The sequence below is a fragment of the Lates calcarifer genome, linkage group LG13 (assembly GCF_001640805.2).
Source record: "Lates calcarifer isolate ASB-BC8 linkage group LG13, TLL_Latcal_v3, whole genome shotgun sequence".
Taxonomy (NCBI): domain Eukaryota; kingdom Metazoa; phylum Chordata; class Actinopteri; family Centropomidae; genus Lates; species Lates calcarifer.
The window spans coordinates 12,967,329-12,985,668 of NC_066845.1; the positions used below are offsets into that span (position 1 = coordinate 12,967,329).

Consider the following 18,340-nt stretch of genomic DNA (forward strand, 5'->3'; position numbering starts at 1 on the left):
GTAAATGTCAGAGAGAGATCCAAGAGGCAGAAAGACATGGAGTGAAACAGAATGAGAGAGGAGAGTAAAAGATAGAAAATGTGTGAAGACGTGGCATGCAGAAATATGAAAAATTCAAAGGTCCAGGGCTAAATTGCAGCTGTCAACATAACCATATCATTTGTAATACGCGCTTACAGTCAACAGCTATTCTCAAGCAGACTTTTTAATTTTTTACATCCATTTGCAACACATATTTACAAGACTTCCCGCTGTCGACGTTACACAATTAGCTGGACTGCCACAGTTCAATTCCTGTAACAGCGAATATCCCTCTCTCACCAAGTGTTATTAAGAAAGACATCACAATGCAGTGTACCTGAATTATGTTTTTGTACACTGTACATGGAATAGCATACTAAGTAATAAGTAAATTTATACATCAAATATCTTAAATGACACATTAAAAATATTTAGATCCTAATGTAAACAGAATCAGAATTGCAAGAATTTCTAACAAGCATACTTTTGCGTGGGCCAGTGGACAGACTGCTTGAAGGGCAGCTGTGTTATTCCAGGGCCAGCCTTTTGCTGGTGGTCAGAATTTTGCCCCCAGACCATGTAGGATGCCCTGGATTCCCACAGATAATAATAGCTACAGAGAGATGTGTTGAAGAGTACAGCTGGGGCACGACTTTTCCCCTCTGTCTGGTGACCACACGCCATTTAAAATGACACCCAGACACTCTGCACTAGGCTGCTCTTTCACAGAGACATCATTCTGAGCAGACTGAAAACACTAAACATGGTATTTACAACAAATTCCTTTGTGACAACAAGTAGTAATGTTAACTGGCATCACAGGGCTGGAGTAAATGTATTCTTGTTTTTTGTCTGCCAGAAATGCTGTGATGAAGAACACATAAAATCTGCAGTGTTAGTGATATTTTGGTTGACAGAGCTAAGGTAATTCTGCAAGGAGATGAAATACAAAAAGGTGCCATTTTACAGGTCACTCCCTATTGGGCTCTTATCTAACATTCCCCTGTTGCATTCAGCTATTTCGCATTCTAGCATTCCTTTGCCCAGGCCCCTTGTCCTTACTCAGCGTTTAGCTTGTGAAAGGCATGACCCCAAGAACTAAATGACCCTCACACAGTAGGATCCACTCACCTATGCAGTATGTATGCAAGTGTGTTCATACTTGTGTGTATGCAAAACATACAGTATGTGTTCAAGCTGTTGATTGCACGAACATTGACATGCTCACCAATAGTTTACAGGTGTTAGGAACAGTGTGATGTGAGTGTGCCTATCCATGTGTGTCTGTGTATCCATACCTGGCGTGGCAAATCCTCTCGCTGATTGTTTTAACTTCTAAGAGCTTGCGTGCGCGTGTGTGTTGGTGTGCATGCACGCAATGCGACAGATAGCTGATATCTATCGGGGCGTTAAGCTGATTAGTGTGAACTGTGGCCAGGTTCATTTGCATACGTTTCTTATCTCATTAGATTGGTATCAGCCTCTGTCACCATGCAAGGCCTCGACCGGGATGTCTTCGTACCACGCTCTGTAAGCACACATGCGTGCACACACACACACACATACACATACATACACATACACAATCACCCTTGATGCCCCTGGCTAACAACAACACTAATGTGTAACACCAGCCAAGAAGTGCAGGCTCCTCATCTCCTCTTGTCACCAGCACTACTACACCGCTGTCACGGCAACACATCATGTCTTCTCCTCAGGCTCTCCATGTCCCTGGTCTTATCAAGGTCATTAACTTGCATCTCTTACTCCCATCTCCACACTGTCATCCTTGCTCATCTCATTGTTTTCCTCCTTTTCCCTTGTTTATTTTGAATTCTTTTTTATTTAACACTGTATCCGTGATCATTGAGACATATTTTTAGGTTTGGTGCACAGAAGATGTTACATTAATTTCAGAGGACTATATTGGCAACAACCTGTGTTTGGCTTCTGTTGGGACATTTAGAAGATGGGCTGCTTAAAACAAAGCAGTTTAGCATTGTAAATAGACAAAAAAATATTATACAAAAACTTGCTTCATGTATTTGTCAAGACTATCTAATTGATTATTTAATTGCAAAATGAATCCAATCAAATTTAATTCAGCTAATTCCAAGTAATGATTGCTTTAATGAGGGACATAAAATAAAAACTTCACATAGTCCAACATCATACTCATTAGCTTCCCATGAAGCAGCTAGTCTTCAGAACAAACAATGACAGTATCATTTACTTTTACGTTATTTCTCTTCCACCCTTGCCCTTGTATTTTGGAAAACAGACATGTTATCCTGTCAACTGAACACCATGGACATTTATAGAAGAATGAACACACTGGCCATCAAAAACTCTTGCATCAGGGTGGTCTTTGATTTATTAGTGCTGTGCTTGTTCACTTGATGTGTTTATTGACAAATAAAATGACACATCTCTTTGTTTAATATAAAGCAAAACTGTAATTTGTCTTCCTGTTACATGCACAAGAATAACGCAGCAAGCACTGTTTGTGAGATAAATAGTTTTTGCATTTTAGCATGAAAGAATTCTTTAGCTCACGTTGCATTGGCAGCCTTGTTACTTTGAATCATTTGAAGAGCTGCTTTCACTTGTGTGGTTTCCTCAGGCGATGCTGATGTTTAAAGATGCTTCTCACACTGCTACTAGATAACATTTTATTTACTATCATGCCTTCCCTACCAAGGACAGCATTAACACTTTGTTTTATGAGTTCTGTCAGTGCCGCCACGCCTGTGGACAAACCAATACATTGTACTCATTTATCTATCAAGTCCTTGCCCGCCTTGAGTGAGTGGACCTGCACCGAGTGCTTGTTTCAGCAACATCATCTCTTGTACATATTTCCATTGTCAGGCCATACCATGGGTACTGATGAAGACATACTGTATATCATTGCCTGGGCAGGCAGTGGAGAGACACAGAGGTCACATTAATTTTTAGTTAGAGCCAATAGTGCAGGTTACAGTGTGCTGAGGTTAGCATATGTCCTCCTATAGAAATTCTAGTATAGCTGCATTTATAAACAAGGCAGTGCTGAAGAAGCCTGAAAAAACAATAAAACTGTCATGACTGCAGGGAGACCTTTGCTTTTTTAGTGGTCTGAGTATTAGCAACTGATACAAAAGAGAGAGAAAATCACCTTATCGCTCTCCTCAGCCAAAGAATACACAGCTATGTCACATTTCAAATGGTTAGTGACAGGTTTAGGCACGTACACCTTGAGAATGGGAAGAAAAGAACTTGAGATAAGAGTATTAGTTGGGGGGGGGGCAGAATAGTTAATTGGCTTAGAACAATTTTCACAATATCCTTAGTATTCTCATATTCTCTCCCCAAGTGTCGCTAATCAGTTTCATGTCATTGTTTGCACCAGGATTTCTATGAACAATAAAGTGAGCATAAATCTGAACATGAGATCGAATAAGATCTGAATTCCATATGCATTGTCAGATTAACAGAAGAAAGTTACTATTTAATTGTGATAGACATGTTGTCAAGCTAATTTATTTTGCAAATCACTTAACAATCTGAGGTATTTTAATCAATGCAATGATTGCAAACCTGCTGTTGACCATGTGATGTTTGCCCTGTCCTTTACTGAGTTGGTGCCAAACTGACATACACAGAGCAATGTGTAAAGTCAACACAGTGTGGAAAATAGTGTTAAACATAATGGAACAGTGTCACAGTGCTGGTGTTAAAGGGGTTCAGCATGCTACACATAACCATGTTGTTGCACTATTATGGATTTGAAACTGGTCTGTGTAAAGTGCCATCTCTTTTTACTGCACACTATGTGACAAAACGGAAACCTCTTTAAAAATCTAATCAGACTTTTTTACTGTGATGTGTCATCTGTTATATATATTAATATCATATGGGGAAATTTTTACAGCATTATTAGAAACATGGGTGCAGAAGAATTTGTGGAAGTTTTGTGGTCACTTTATTTTATTCTTAATTATACTTCTAAGTACCTTTTTTATCCATAGAGTTCCTCTGTGTAGTAGAGAGGAGGTGAGGCCTCAGAGAATAACATATAAAGTGTTATGAGATACTTTTAATTGCCCACATTAAGTTTATGACATTATGGATGCATAGAGATTTACCACCAAAATACCAATTTTGGTGTTAACCTTTTTCAGCTTTATTAACTTTATTTTTACAAAGTTTTACAAAAGAACCACAAGGAGATGAATCAGTTTATATGTCAGCCACTTCTGATATGATGGAAGTTTATCCCTAACCCCTTCTAAGTAAAAAAAAAAAAAAAAAAAAAAGTGTCCAGATTTTGGCACGAGAGTCGCACAGTTTATCTCTTAGTGATTATTTTGTACCGTTACATGTACCTCCTCAGCGATGAAAGGAGAACATGTACAAGCCTGCGGGTTAACTGTTAGTTAGAGTTAGTGGGGAAAAGAGAGCTGCAGAGACAGCCCCTCACATCTCTGTTCCCTTCAAGAGGCTAATGCTTTATTTATAACACTGCACCCCCCAGGTGCACACCTCAGGTCCCTGCACAGCCCTTTCTCTTCCCCACAGGTATACTCTGCGCCTCTGCCTCGTACCGCGCTACCTAGCGCACCTTCACATGCCTTTCCTTTCAACATCCCACTCCTGCGGCTGCATAAGAGAAGGAAGTTGTGGAGAGAGATACAAAGACTCGGTGTGACGCACATACAATCTGCAGACTGAAGCGGTTTCACAGCCATGGTCTCCGATGTCTCGCTGCAGTTCTCTCGTGTGTTTGAGAGAAAGAACTGAATCCCCTATCCTCTAGCCCTGCTCACTCCCGCCGAGCTGAAAAAACACCACAGAGGAGAAAGAGAGAGCGAGAGATGGAGTAAAAGAAATGTTGGGGAACACTAAAGGAATGGAGAAGTGGAATCGGAGGGGAGGTGATTGGAGAAGACAAAGAAGTGGGAGGGGGTGTGAGGAGAAAGGAGAGATTGAAGAAAGCATGATAAAGAGGGAAAGAAATAGTGTCTCGCTCTTTTTAAACTTGGAGATGCTCAATCCCTTCTTCTCACTCCAACCTGCATTTCTGGGTCACTAGAGACATTTAAACTGCACTTATAATTAACAGCTATTTTTAAACAGGGAGGGAGAAGTGGAGCGGTGGCGAGGTACAAAAGCATTAAAATTGCCCCAGATTCGCTATTGAATAGGACACATCAAGGCAATATGCTGGCAGATCAAAGTGAGCGAGGAGAAAGGAGACAGGGCCGATCAGTGGGGATAAATTGTTCCCTTTATAATGGCATAAGAATAGACCTCTCTGCAGCTGAAACAATTTAATAACTGCATTCATTACCTCTGTCCAGCCTGTCTTTCTGTCTGTCTGCAGCACAATGTGCATCCGCCTTTGCCATGCACTACCTCCCTTTGTCTCTCTTTCCCTCTTTCTCTTTGTCTCCCAAACTTATCACCTCACTCCTTTTCTTTCTTTACATCTTTCAGTCCTCATTTTATCTCCTCCTTCCTCTGCCCACCCTCCACTGAATTCAGCATCCTCCACCTGTCCTCCAGCCCCATATTCCCGCTGCCTTGCCTCTCCTCCTCCATACTCCAGCGGTAGCTACAGTAGCAGAGGTTCCACTGAGCCGATGTGCTGCAGGCCCCACAATGAAGATGTGCAATGTCTGACACTCTTGGAATGAGAGCCCTAATAGAAGGGGAAGCGGTTATCACAGAGCTCCCCCAGGACCAGCCTCTGTGTGCCTGACGCTAATTATGGCGCATGCAAATGAATGTGCAGCATTAAAGTCAGGAGGAGCCTGCCTGCCTGACTCTGTGTGGAGGGGTTGTGTGTGTGTGTGTGTAGATTATGTTGTTCACAGTGTGAGTATTTGAGCTTGTTTGAATACTTATAAATGTGTGTGTGTGCATGCATGTCTGTGCGCAGCAGGAATAAACCATCAGGCCAACACCCGTTTTACCTTTTCACACCTGCAATGGTTTAGATACTTACACTGATTCATTCTTTATTCTTTTATTCATTAGTATAGACTCAAGGAGTACCCCATGCATCAAGGATTAGGATGGAGAATTCTCTCTCTCTCTCACTCTCTCTCTCTCTCTCTCTCTCTCTCTATCGTTCTATCGTTCTATCTCTATCTCATGCACAAATGTGAGGCTGAGCAGAGAGGATCTCACAGGAGGATTCCTATAAATACATCTCCCTCACATTCACGAGCAACCTCTCCAAGAGGGCGTCTTTATTAAAACCATTTTGTCTTCCCTTTGTATGCTTGTATATGTGTGGATGCATGTGTGTGACCGTGTGTTTTTGCATTTGTTTGCACTCATGTAACTGCCTATATGTGCATATCAGCATATGTTTATAAGTGCATTAATACATGTGCATGTAGTGTTTGTGTGTGCTTATTTGTGAGAGTCTGTGCACATTTAATTGTATTTTCCTATTTCATTATGGGTTTGCACCAGCACCTTTATGTGACACCCCCTGTCTGTTTTCCCATCATGTGTGTATTTATATAAGTATGTGTGTGCCTGTGTGTGTCTGTGTGTAGTCTATATGTTGGCCATCTTATCTCCCCATTAGCCTCTTGTGCCCTGACCAGTATTCCCTCTCTCCCCTTCCTGCTTTCTCTAATGGGTAATTTAGCCATGCTCGCCTGACATCTAGCCTATTCCTTGTTTAGTTGCCATGGCTACGCAGGCCTATGGATTGCTCCCTTGCTCCCCTGGCCTTGCTGTGGATGCTATAGATGTCTCAACTATTAGAGGGCAGAGCTGCTAAACACAGAGCACACACATACACACGGAGCACACACACACACACACACAGTTTAGACTACACAAATAAACAATCAAGCACTCTGACATGAGTATAGATTAATCTCTTTGCCGAACAGATTCTCAGACAAACACTGAAATTGACAGTAATCTTGAAGGTGATAGTGATGATGTTTTGAAGACAGGTTAACAAGGTAATAAATGCAGTTTTAAAGAACAGTTTTATTGGGGGGGTTGTTTTGTTTTTTAAACACCATTGTTGCATTGAACACAAATACTTTTCTCAGTCAAAGCTCAGGGTATAATAAGTGATGTGATTCCTTATGTTACAGTCAAATACAGTAGCAGAAATCATGTCAATTTACATCTCAAGCCAACCATACTGTTGTTATCCAAGCATAATTGCTCTGCAATATGATGAGAGAATACAATGAACTTGAGTGGTCTCTTTTGATTTTGCTTTATAGTCATCTTAGGTAACTTTTAGCTTCATAGTTTGCACTGTGTTGTATTTTTTTTATAAGGTTTTATCGTCTCTATTTCCTTCTTATGACAGATCCGGGCCTGGCTGGAGGCAGCAACCTACTGATAGATGGGGCCCTTTTGTACTTCCCTAAAAGAAATCATAACTCCAATCCTCAACCCAGACACCTACAGAGGCCAAGCTAGATGAGTCAGTGTGGAAACATAAATGTCTGCGTGTATTCACACTGTGTGTGTGTGTGTGTGTGTGTGTGCGTGTGCGTTTGTGTGGTATTGATTTTCATTTTCTTAGTGAAATATATAAAATGTATTTGAAAACTTCATACTTCTCTGCCTCCCAAGAAACTTTAGTACTTTGTACTTTGTCATCAGTTTTGCGAGGTCATTGTAGTAGATTCAGTGCCATATGCCAGAGTTGCTTTCTACAAAAGTTACACAACAGTAACACATGGAAGAATGACGGTTGCAGGCAGGCGAGAAAAAAAAAACAGCTCTGGATTTGGTCTCTCTTCCTCATGTATTTTGCAGGACTTGCAAGTTGGAGGTAGAGGGTTGCAGCAAGGGGCTTCGGGGTCAAAACAAACAAACGTGCTTGAAGTTTTTCGTGCTTTTGCAGAAGATCTTGTCGTCTTTGAAGTTTTCACTATCGAGAGCAAAGGAGAGAGGGAGAGGCAAACGGGTATAGAGAGAGTTAGGATAAGGAGAGCAGCGAGGGAAGGAGAACAAGTTATAGAAGTGTGAAGCCCTTGAGTTGAAACTGTGCCTGGCTGGGCCTACAGAGAGCAGATGACAGTAGCTTTGGTTTCTTTTGCGGAGCTCACAGTACTTTTGCCTTACATAACCCCTCCCATTGTGCTTTTTCAATTATTTGGGGAGAAATCTTAAGTATGCACTTTAAAAGTTAATGCTTTCATGTGTTCCGAAGTAGGGGGAAGAGAGGGGGCGCGTCACAGATCACACATAAAGGAGATGGCTCTGACAAGTTTTCAGAATATCGACAATTATAATATTCTATAAGGTATATCAGCTGAGTTTAACAGTGTGCAGCAGTGTTTTGGGAAAGAGAGAGGGTAGGCACAGGGAGAGACATATAACATTGTAAGAGCAGATACTAGCAGTGCAAACTCAGACATTCTTTTTTTTTTACCCCTTCCCCCATCCCAGATTCCCCTTAAGGTGCCCCTTACCCCCCTTTTCTCCCCCTCCTTCTGCTTCTCTGCGAGGTTAAAGCGCACCTTCCCACTAAAGGGCTCTGGGGTCACGCATCTGCATGTGAAATGTGAACCCGCTGACATTCCAGGGCAGCCCTAAGCCGTGCAGTCCTTTTGTTCACTAGGGTGCCAGTGTCAGGCCTAACAAGCCTGGCGAAAGTCTCCGAGGGAGGAGAGAGAAAGACAGGGAGAGAGGTCGGTGTGTTATTGATGCCCTCTGCAACCATCCATTTTCACAAATGCCAAAGTAGGAAAAAAAAAGTTGTGCTGCTTGAAATGGTTATACAAATTATTACTTACTGCACAACTTCCAGGTGACATTGTTACTATGAGTTGGCTGTAACAACATGTTGCTTTGGGTATGTTAAAATAGAAATGCACGGAGGGGTGAGGGGGTCTATATACTGAATTAAGGTCAAGACAACCATAAAAAACAGCAAGGTTTCCTTGACAACAATGCAGACGTTAGTGACCGCAAGAGCAGTGGTGGTACCAGAATTGCTTATATTCACAACTAAGTACAAGAAAATACTGTTTCCATACTGATCTGCCCTCTGATTTTTGAATCAGAAACTTGACTAAACCTGGTATGTTTAACGCAACAGAGAGCTTTCAGGCAGACCTCGGTGGACATGCAGACTCTTTTAAATCAGGCAGCACACAGAGGTGCTATGGCAGGGCTGGGGTCCTTTCAGGCTGTGAATTAAGTTCTGAGGCACAAAGGGCAGCTATTCACCAGGATGTGATGGACTTCACACTAGCCTTTATGTCCTCACTGGCAGGCAGAGAGAGAGAGAGAGAGAAAGGAAAAAAAGTTGTGAGGAATAAGTCAAATACAAAACAGAGACATTGCCCAGGGAGCAGTGGTATGGACTGACAAATATTTTAGTAGAAGGTATTAATTAATATGACCACAGGAAATCCTACATGTGTTTTTTTTTTTTTTCATACCACAGATTATGGTATTTTTAAACTTCTTATATTATTGCATGTAATGTAATGTAAATGATGCACATCATTTTGGAAAAATGATTAGACAACAGGTGTCAGTGTGTCAACAGGTGTTGGTGCACACACACAGGATAAACCATCAAGTAATATTCAAATCCCATCCTATAATAGAGGTTACATTGATGTGTTAATTAATTGCCCTAAAAAATTGACGAGATTCAGAAATATAATCTCTGAGCAATAAAAAGAATGCAACTAATATAGAAGATGTGTCTAGTAGCAATATATTAACTCTACTTTGGGAAAATAGAGTATATATTTTAAGTGTGATTTTTAAAAATGTATTTTGAGGGTGTGAATATTTTCACCAACTAAACCAGGACCACATGGATATAACTGTCATTAGTCATCACGCAAGTTATGACACTCCTCACTGTAAAACAAGCACCAGTCAGGAGATTAATAAAAGTGTCACATTTTGACAGTGAAACAGAGCACAGTGTGTGCACCTGTTATCGCCATCTTGAATCTGTTTTATTTTAACTTGGGTCTCATTTGTGATTGATTGCGATCTCTAAACTCAACACCCACTGTACCAAGGGATGTGCCCTGCCTACTTGTCCAACCGACTGCGCCGAAATGGCTGTGCATGTACATATAATCACTTCACTCTCCATTTATACCATGCACTTGTAAATGCACACACGATGTCACTGTTACTGCGGTTTATTAATGAGCCCCGAGGTCCCTGCATGCTGTCACCAAACTTCTAAGAGGTCATACATGCACACACTTACACATATATCACATGGCACAAGCATGCACAGCGCTTTTCACCATACACTTTTACTTACACATATTGTAAGTGGGGCCTTACACTCCCATCCCACATTCCTTCCCCTGGGGAGCCTGGTGCAGTGTGAGTGATTCAGTTAGCGTTACTACATTAGAGCTGTCCATCCATCCGGTCTGCTTTTCCAAACACATCCATCCCGGTCCTAGTTAAAACACTGGGGGATCTCCTCCACTCCACCACCACCCCCTCCCGAAAGTCTTTTATGATGTCCATAAAATGGAAGAGTGCAGCTTTACTTGAACTAATAATATCTGAGCTTACAGGGCCGTGATTGATGATCTTTAAAGCCAGCCCGATCGGTCTCATCTTTCTTCAGATTTTTATCACTGACTTGTTTGCAGTCATGTGCAATCACAAGCACCGGGAGAGGTAACAAGTGCTTGATGTATGATGCTTGAGCCACTTTTGTCAGCTGCGCATTTCCCTTCTCTCCCTCCGCTTTTGTTTTTTTCTTCTTCTTTTCTATTTTAACCCCAGGATTCTATTTTTTGCCTCGCTTGAATTGTTTGCGGACTGTTGGTTTACTTTGTGCTCTCTCCTCTTCTCTCTCTCTTTCTGTCTTTCTTTTTTCAGATGGTGGGAATGTCTTCTCCTGGGGGATGGGGCAAGAGGTGAGCCAAACATTTTTCCACTTTTGGCCCTGCCAGGAGAGGCAGAATAAGAACAACACTGGACTCCAGGCTTTTTTCATATCATACAAACTCCCTCTCTCTCTCTCACACACACACACACACACACACCAACCTCTTCCATTTTTTAAACATTTTGGGGAGATTTTTTTTCCCCTCCACAGTAGAGATTAAAAGGTTTTGAGGGGATCTGTGTCCGAGCCCTCCCTTCAAGCACTTATTATACTTCATGGTGTGCCAAGAACGCACATCTTTTTAAATTCTATAAATCACTTTTATGGGATCTGCTGTTTGTCCATTTCAACTCCTGTGCTTCACATGGACAGAGCAGGAAATCCTCTTTGTGGAATCTACTGTAGTTTATGCATGTGCATGCCCCCTTTGAACATGCATAGTCAAAAGAGTGTGCATGTGAGGCGTGTGTGTGTGTGTGTGTGTGTTTGTTGGCCCTGTCCTGTCTCTCCTCCTCTCAGATAAAGAATCCCACCTGTCACTGAGGATTGTTCTGGCCTTTCATTTAAGACGTTCTTTAAAGAGCCGCATCATTACACAGCCCTCAGACAGAGCCCAGAGAGTGTAAAACCTAGGCCCACCTCAATCCCTCTGTTCCCCTCTCTCTCTGATTCTTTTTTCCTCCCGGCTTTGGTGTTTATCTGTAAGGTCATTTGAAACCACGGCCAAAATGTGATCACTTTTACAACGTGACAGCGAGGATGACGCTTTGCCAGGACAGTGAAACAAACATGCAGGTGAAGGTTAGAGAGAGACAGGGGGGAGCAATGAAAATGTTAGACATCAGCTGTTATGAGCTGTGACGTGGCCTTGGCTTCCACACTGCACTCTTGTTTTGCAGGGTGGCTTCTAGTCTAACTAGACTCATTGGATTTTCATAAGCGTCCTCGTGTCTATATAACTCTAAGTTAGTCTCTCCAAGGGCACCGTCTATTTTCTCTCTCCCCTCATCATGTTCTTTCTCTCTCCTCTTTCTCCTATCTCTTCTCCTCCCTCAGTCCTCCTCCATCCTTGTTCTGTTCCAGTCCTACCCTTCTTTTCCCATTTTTTTTTCTTACTCTTCCTCCATCTCTCCTATCTTCCTGCCCTCTCTCTCTCCTCTGTCTTGGAGCCGTTCTGATGATTGATTGTTTCTCTGTGCAGTCTGACAGGATGTAGCACACTCTCGGCCCCAGGGGCCCCGAGCAGACTGCACCACCTGATTAAGACTCCCCCTGTAATCAGCCTCACAGTGCCACACCGAAACTACTCCCGTCAACATGTAAAAAAATAAGAAAGGTTCCACCTCCTGAAAGATAACACTTTGTTTGTCGCTGGAGAAGAAGTGAGATGAGGGGCCATCTTGAACTTTTTTTTTTTTTTTTTTTTTTTTTTTTTACTAAGCTGATACCTTCCTCTCTCTAGGGCTTTAAGGCTCTTATGTATCAGTAGCAGTAGAAAAGCAAAAGGTCTTAAACCTAATAAAGTTCTCTGCTGCCTTACCAAGGTAAACCCAGGCAGCTCTAACCCTATTACGGCTGGTAATAGTATTACAGATAGAAATCTCATTGTTTTCCTCCTATTGAGACTAAAAGACGGACGACCTGCGCTGTATCACATGATTGAGGTGAGAAGGAATTTGAATGATGTCAGAGCGCACGCGCCACAGTCGGAATCAATATGGTAACAGCATAACAGGTAGCAAATAAGTGTCAAAGCAAGCAGGAGAGTTAAAAGTGGTATATCAGATGTTTTGTAAACCATGGCTTTTACATTTACTCTTAAAATGTAACATGTCAATATCTAAATAATTAAAACATTATGGATTATTGAATTAACCAGTGAGCCAGTGTAATGGATGTAATAAACTCAATACAGACAAATACATCTACAGTCTAGAGTCATGTCTCAATTCCTAATGTCAGCTGTGTGATAACAGGGTGAACTGTCTGCTAAAGTTGTGACAGAGAGTTCAAGCGGCCAGAGACCGAAATTGACGCAACATCTAATAGACTGCAAAAACAAATTCTAAAGAGCCTAAATAATGAGGTAGACAGAGAGGGCGAAAACTGTTCTTTCATACAAAGCAGACATTGTTCATACAGAGATGACCTGCAGATTACAGTATATCTGCATTACCAATGAATTGCAAGTACATAACAAAAATCTAACAGGAAAAATTATTTGGTTCTTAGGAAAACACTGAGGACAGTGAGTGCAGTGTGAATGCAGCACATCAGGGAAAATGAAGATCTGACCCAAACATATGCATCTGAAACCACTAATAATAATAGCATGCATGACATGCAACCAGATCAGAATAACAAGAACAGATTACATGAAGCCAAAGCACAAACACCTCCTTTTTTTGCTCAGTGTTGTTGTTTTTCAGACTGGTGAAATTTTGCAATAGCTTGTACCGTGTGTTTATGTATGTCTGAAGTATGGCTTCGGATCAGTGTGGCTATTTGGCCTGTCAATTGCAATACTGTCTGTAATGTAATGATGAGGGTGACTCATCAGGCATGGTAAATAATAAAGGAGCCGGCCTGATGGCGGTGGAAGCCCCGGGCCTGGTTCCAACACAGTTCAGGCCTCATCGAACCCTGGGCCTGTTCCAAATTGATGCTAATATGGTCTGGGCTGCAGCAGTAGAGTAAAATGAGCGTTATTGATACTGTGGATCCACAGGTCCTCCTCTGTGTGAAAGAAGAGTACAAGAAAAAAAAAGAGGAAATTTAAAAAATGGTGTACTTGTGTAAGGGCACATGCATAAGTGTGTTTGTATATTAGTGTGTGTCTATGCATGCTCATTCTCTCAAATGCATGTGTACATAGTGTAAGCATCTTTGCTTGTGGGTGTGTTTGGTATGTCGCCATGCTCACATTTATATCTGTCTATGTTTTCCCTTTTCCTTCCTGCTGATGCTATCAGTACACACGTGGTGACTGATGACAGTCGTTGCCACAGTCTGATGCTCTGCTGCTTAATGTCCTTTTTGTTTATTAATTAACTCCAGGACATATATGCTGAGAGACACCTATTGATTCTACTGCTGCATTAATTGATTTTGTGCTTCACTAATCATATTGTTGCTGCAAGATCATTACTAGGCCTCTGTGTTCTTTGTGGTAGAGGATTGTATGTTGATGCACTGTGTTGTTCTTAGTTTTGTGGGTGAAGTGTTGAGTGCAGTTGTCATTTTGAATGGATATCCCTCTGCTTTTTATTACGTGATAATTAATTTAACAATAAGAGGGTGACAGAGGGGATTGACAAATAAATCCTGACAATCAAGGCCAAGTCTAAACTAGTCCTAAAAAGCTAGTCCTAGTCTTCACTAAAAATTTCTGAATGTAAACACCGGCAGAACACATAGTAGTATATGTTTTAAAGTAAGATTAAGCAAGAGCCACTGAAATAAAATATATTATAATATAAAGTATCAGAACAAGTTGTTATCCCTCATCGACCCATATCTCTCTTTTTCCCCATCCTTACTCATTAATCCAAAAATACATTTCATCATGTCCTGCTCATGTTAAAGCAGGGTCTTAATTTGAACACTGGCCTAAAAGTTTTTTCTTCTGGTGTGCTGCCTTCAAAAATGCAAAACCACAGATCAGAAACAAGTTTTGTGAGAGAAAAAAAACTCAGTGTCCTCTGGTTAATCTTTGTAGTCAAAATGCTTGAGTTCAAATGAAGAAATTGATCATATTGTGTGTTTGGATACACTCAAACTTGGAGGCACACAAAAAGTAAAAGAAAAAAGTAAGCCTGAATTACATTGTAGAAAAAAAGGCGGCAGAACCCTGACGGGTAAGAAAAGGTGAGAATAGCCTCTGATATAAGACACTACTATTCTATCATTGGAACAAACAGATTCCAGTGTTTGTGTGTCTCTGACTGCCAGAGATTCCCCAGTGAGTCTGACCGGGGGTTACAGTGTAACCAAAGCGTCTGTCTCCTGCTCACCACCCAGATCAGCCGGTTCAGCTTGACTGGGCCCAGTTGTCATGGTTTCATACTGACAACTGTCTGGGAAAGGTCTGTCTGGGGTTCAAGTACATTAAAGTCATCCGCTCCCCTCCCACTGAGCCCCAACACAGATGGCTCCAGATGCAGCTGGCACAGCATGGAGCAGCACCTGACAGTGCTCATTCACTCAGACACACACAAAAATACACATATACAAGTATAAACACATGCAGACGCACAAACTCAGGTATGGACACATCTGCTCACTTACTGTACCGAAATCCAAGTGAACTTACACTCACACACTCTGATGGAAGCACATACCCTCACACCTATAAATACGCAGAAACACACACACTCACAGCAGGAACATATGCTGCAGCGCGTCTACAAATCCTCACAGTAGCGCACATTCGAATAAGCAATTAAAGACCCAGATTACTGCATGGCGCACACACACAGTGAAAATGTAAACCCACACATATTGTGCTCACTTTCAAACATATGCCAGGGCATGCTGACGTGCACATGAGCACAGTGCAGAAATCTCTTTGTCTCTGCAGGAGCGAGCAGGAAAGAGAGGAGCAGGGCAGCTGAGAGAAGTCAAATTGAAAACCCCTCACCATTTATAACACAGAGAAAGAGATGTAAATTGAGGACAATGCATTCTTTTGTGCCACACGAGATGCTATGGTTATTAAGTCTTTGTGTTTGAATAGAGTTTTTACACGGAGCCACTCACCGATGAGGGATTGCACTGCCAGGCTGTTGTACATGATGGTAAATGAAACATAAAACGTGTGGTGAAAGAAATATGCTGTGTGCCTTTTTTAACAGTATTTCCTCCTCACTGACAGCTATTTGAGCCAAGGTGAATTGCTAGTTCCCTGTGTCATATATAACTCCACGCAGCTGATATTATAACAGGGCTTTACAGAGATGCATTTAAATTATGATACTCCAGAGATGGTATACAAGTCCTCTTTGACAAAGCTAATAACCATGTTACATTCTGGGATGGCAGGGCAACATGAATTAGGATGACACACTAAACGGGAAAATTGTTCTTTCCCCAAAATTGAAATGCCACTTTGGCATGTGTCTGTATTTAACTATTCTGTCTACGAGCAATGGAATCATTGGGATTAAACTTTTATTTAATACTGTGACTGACACTGTATCATTATTTTGCTTGCAGGGACAGCTTGGACTTGGTGAGGACAGGATTCACATCTCTACTCCTTGTCTTCTCAACTATTCTCAGCTAGCCAAAGTCACACAGATAAAAGCAGGGGACAGCTACAGTGCAGCTGTCACAGGTGAGCCAAGCATCCAACTTGCTTCGGTAACCCATGGAGACCAGTTTCTTCTTTCTCACAACTTAATCATTTTGGCCTAAAAGCGCTCAGCACAATTAAATAACACAGCTTAACTCAAATCTCCAAACAGCTAATTGTCGCTGTAGATGTCTTTCATTTAGATTTTTTTTTTTTCAAAATCCTTAAAAGTTGTATTCACTCTACATAATATATAAAACAACTTATTAACTTGAAACCCTTATTTTCCCAGCAGTATCCCTCACTGTGGCTTTGAGCCATGCAAATTTTTCATCTACATCATTTCATTGAGTTTTAATTAACACAACAAGGATTCAGTGTCCTCAAATGACATCACTCGGAGCACAAATTCAACCTCATTAGCTCTCAATATCTCTTAAACCAAGCAAAACTGTGGAATACTGAAACCCGTTCCAGTGTTATGTGTTAGATGAAGTACATAATGAATTGATTTGTTGTTCAACCAGATATCCCCTGAACTACCCTGCTAAGATATGTCTGTCCCTGTAGCTACTTTGTTATTAATAGGACTGGGAGATAAGGAAACACCTTCTCTTTACATCAGCTTTTCCACCAGCCTGGCTGTCTTCTCTGTAATTCCTAAAAAGCCAAACTCAGAGCCCTCTTTGCTGACAAACTTTAAAAACGGGTAGTTACAGATAGTCGCTTTTTTACCTTTCTCTGTCTTAAGTCTCTAACTTGTATGATTTTCAGCAATCGGATTCATCTCCCCTCTGCTCTAGGGAGCAATTGAACCGCTACGAAACTAGTTCTAATACATTTACACCATTACAAAGTGTCAACCAACCTCTTCTCCTTCAATTGCTGCTTGCCTTCTGCCAGACAGATGGAATTAAAGTGGTTACACTACAAATGTAACATCAGCCACTTAAAGAGAAAAGGCATTGTACTTGTTTCAAGACCAGGGCACATTTGCAGCATACTGCTGCACTGCAATATTCCGTTAAAAGAATTGCCTATTGTTGAACAGAGACGTCTGCTGGCACTGTGTGCGTAGTTTTGCTGGAAATGCCACTGGTTCATTAAATGAACTGCAGTGAACATATTAAGTTTGGTCCCATTTGAATTCTTGGCGCGGTGAAGACTATTTGGAGAGTAGAGCCCTGCTTGCCTGTGGTACAGTTATGTCTTTAGGTGATCTATAAAATGTTATTATTTAAAACAAGCTCTTTATGGATTGCTTACGAGGCATGCTTAGCACATGATTGATCTGACCTTTCACAGACGGTCGTTCTTTGGGAAAACATCAGCCTTAACCTTTTTTAGCTGGATTACCCTGCCAGCGTCTCTGTGCAAGTGTGTATGTCTGTGTCTGTGTTTCTGTGCCTGTCACTCTGTATGTGTATGTACATGCATGTTAGTAGTGTAAATCACATGTGTCTGCGGTGTGTGGTAAAACGACATCTAGAAACGCCTGCCTCAGATGCTTTTATAAGGTTTGCTTCACTGAGATGAAAATAATACATTACTGATTGATTGATCAATCATGTCTGAAAGGGTATCTGTGTCGGTGTGTGTGCGTGTGCGCGTGCATATATTTGTGTGTGTGTATGTGTATGCGTGTGTGCAAGCACACCAAGGCTACGTACCGCTTGATGCAGAATAGAGATTGATGGAGGCCTGCCGTGAGGAGGATACTCAGTTATCTCCTTGTAATTAAAATCCACCTCATAAAGATTATTGACTCCCCCACCACACAAACCAGCATGCTCCCTTGCTTGGCAGGGTTTGCAAAGCGCTTCTTAAAAAATGAAAAATAGCATATTAAGCAGCACATATTTCCCATTTATGCGGAACATTTAGATGTGGTTAAGTTATCGTAATGTGCAATAAAACCTGGATGTGAAATTTGTAATCCACTTTGGAAAATTGCTTACTATATTGCTTTAACATCCCCTGAAAGAGCTTTTGAGATGTGTGTGCCAGGTTTATTGTACGCCATAATTTAAAAGTCCTCAATGCAGGCAGTAAATATAAATTTATTAGTGGCAGGTTTAAATAGGCAGACTGAGGTAGTATGAGTGAGTGGATGCTTGAGTGTTTGCTGTATGCGAGTACATACAGTATGTATGTGTGTGTGTGTG

At 41.4% G+C, this 18,340-nt stretch overlaps 1 protein-coding gene and 1 long non-coding RNA gene across 2 annotated transcripts in view; one reads left to right on the top strand and one right to left on the bottom strand.

Annotated features, from left to right (window-relative positions):
• The window catches only part of LOC108878472 (E3 ubiquitin-protein ligase HERC2), a 286,295-nt gene that overhangs the window by 256,860 nt on the left and 11,095 nt on the right, over positions 1-18,340 (top strand). The window contains exons 9-10 of the mRNA XM_051075311.1: positions 10,873-10,910; positions 16,097-16,217. Of these exons, the coding sequence (XP_050931268.1) occupies positions 10,873-10,910; positions 16,097-16,217 (159 nt within the window). The remainder of the gene's footprint in view (positions 1-10,872; positions 10,911-16,096; positions 16,218-18,340) is intronic.
• Positions 7,032-10,540, bottom strand: LOC127143211 (uncharacterized). The gene is made up of 3 exons (XR_007814468.1): positions 10,298-10,540; positions 9,115-9,267; positions 7,032-7,924 (listed from the first exon to the last, which is right to left on the bottom strand). It is a non-coding gene; the product is annotated as an uncharacterized LOC127143211 (long non-coding RNA).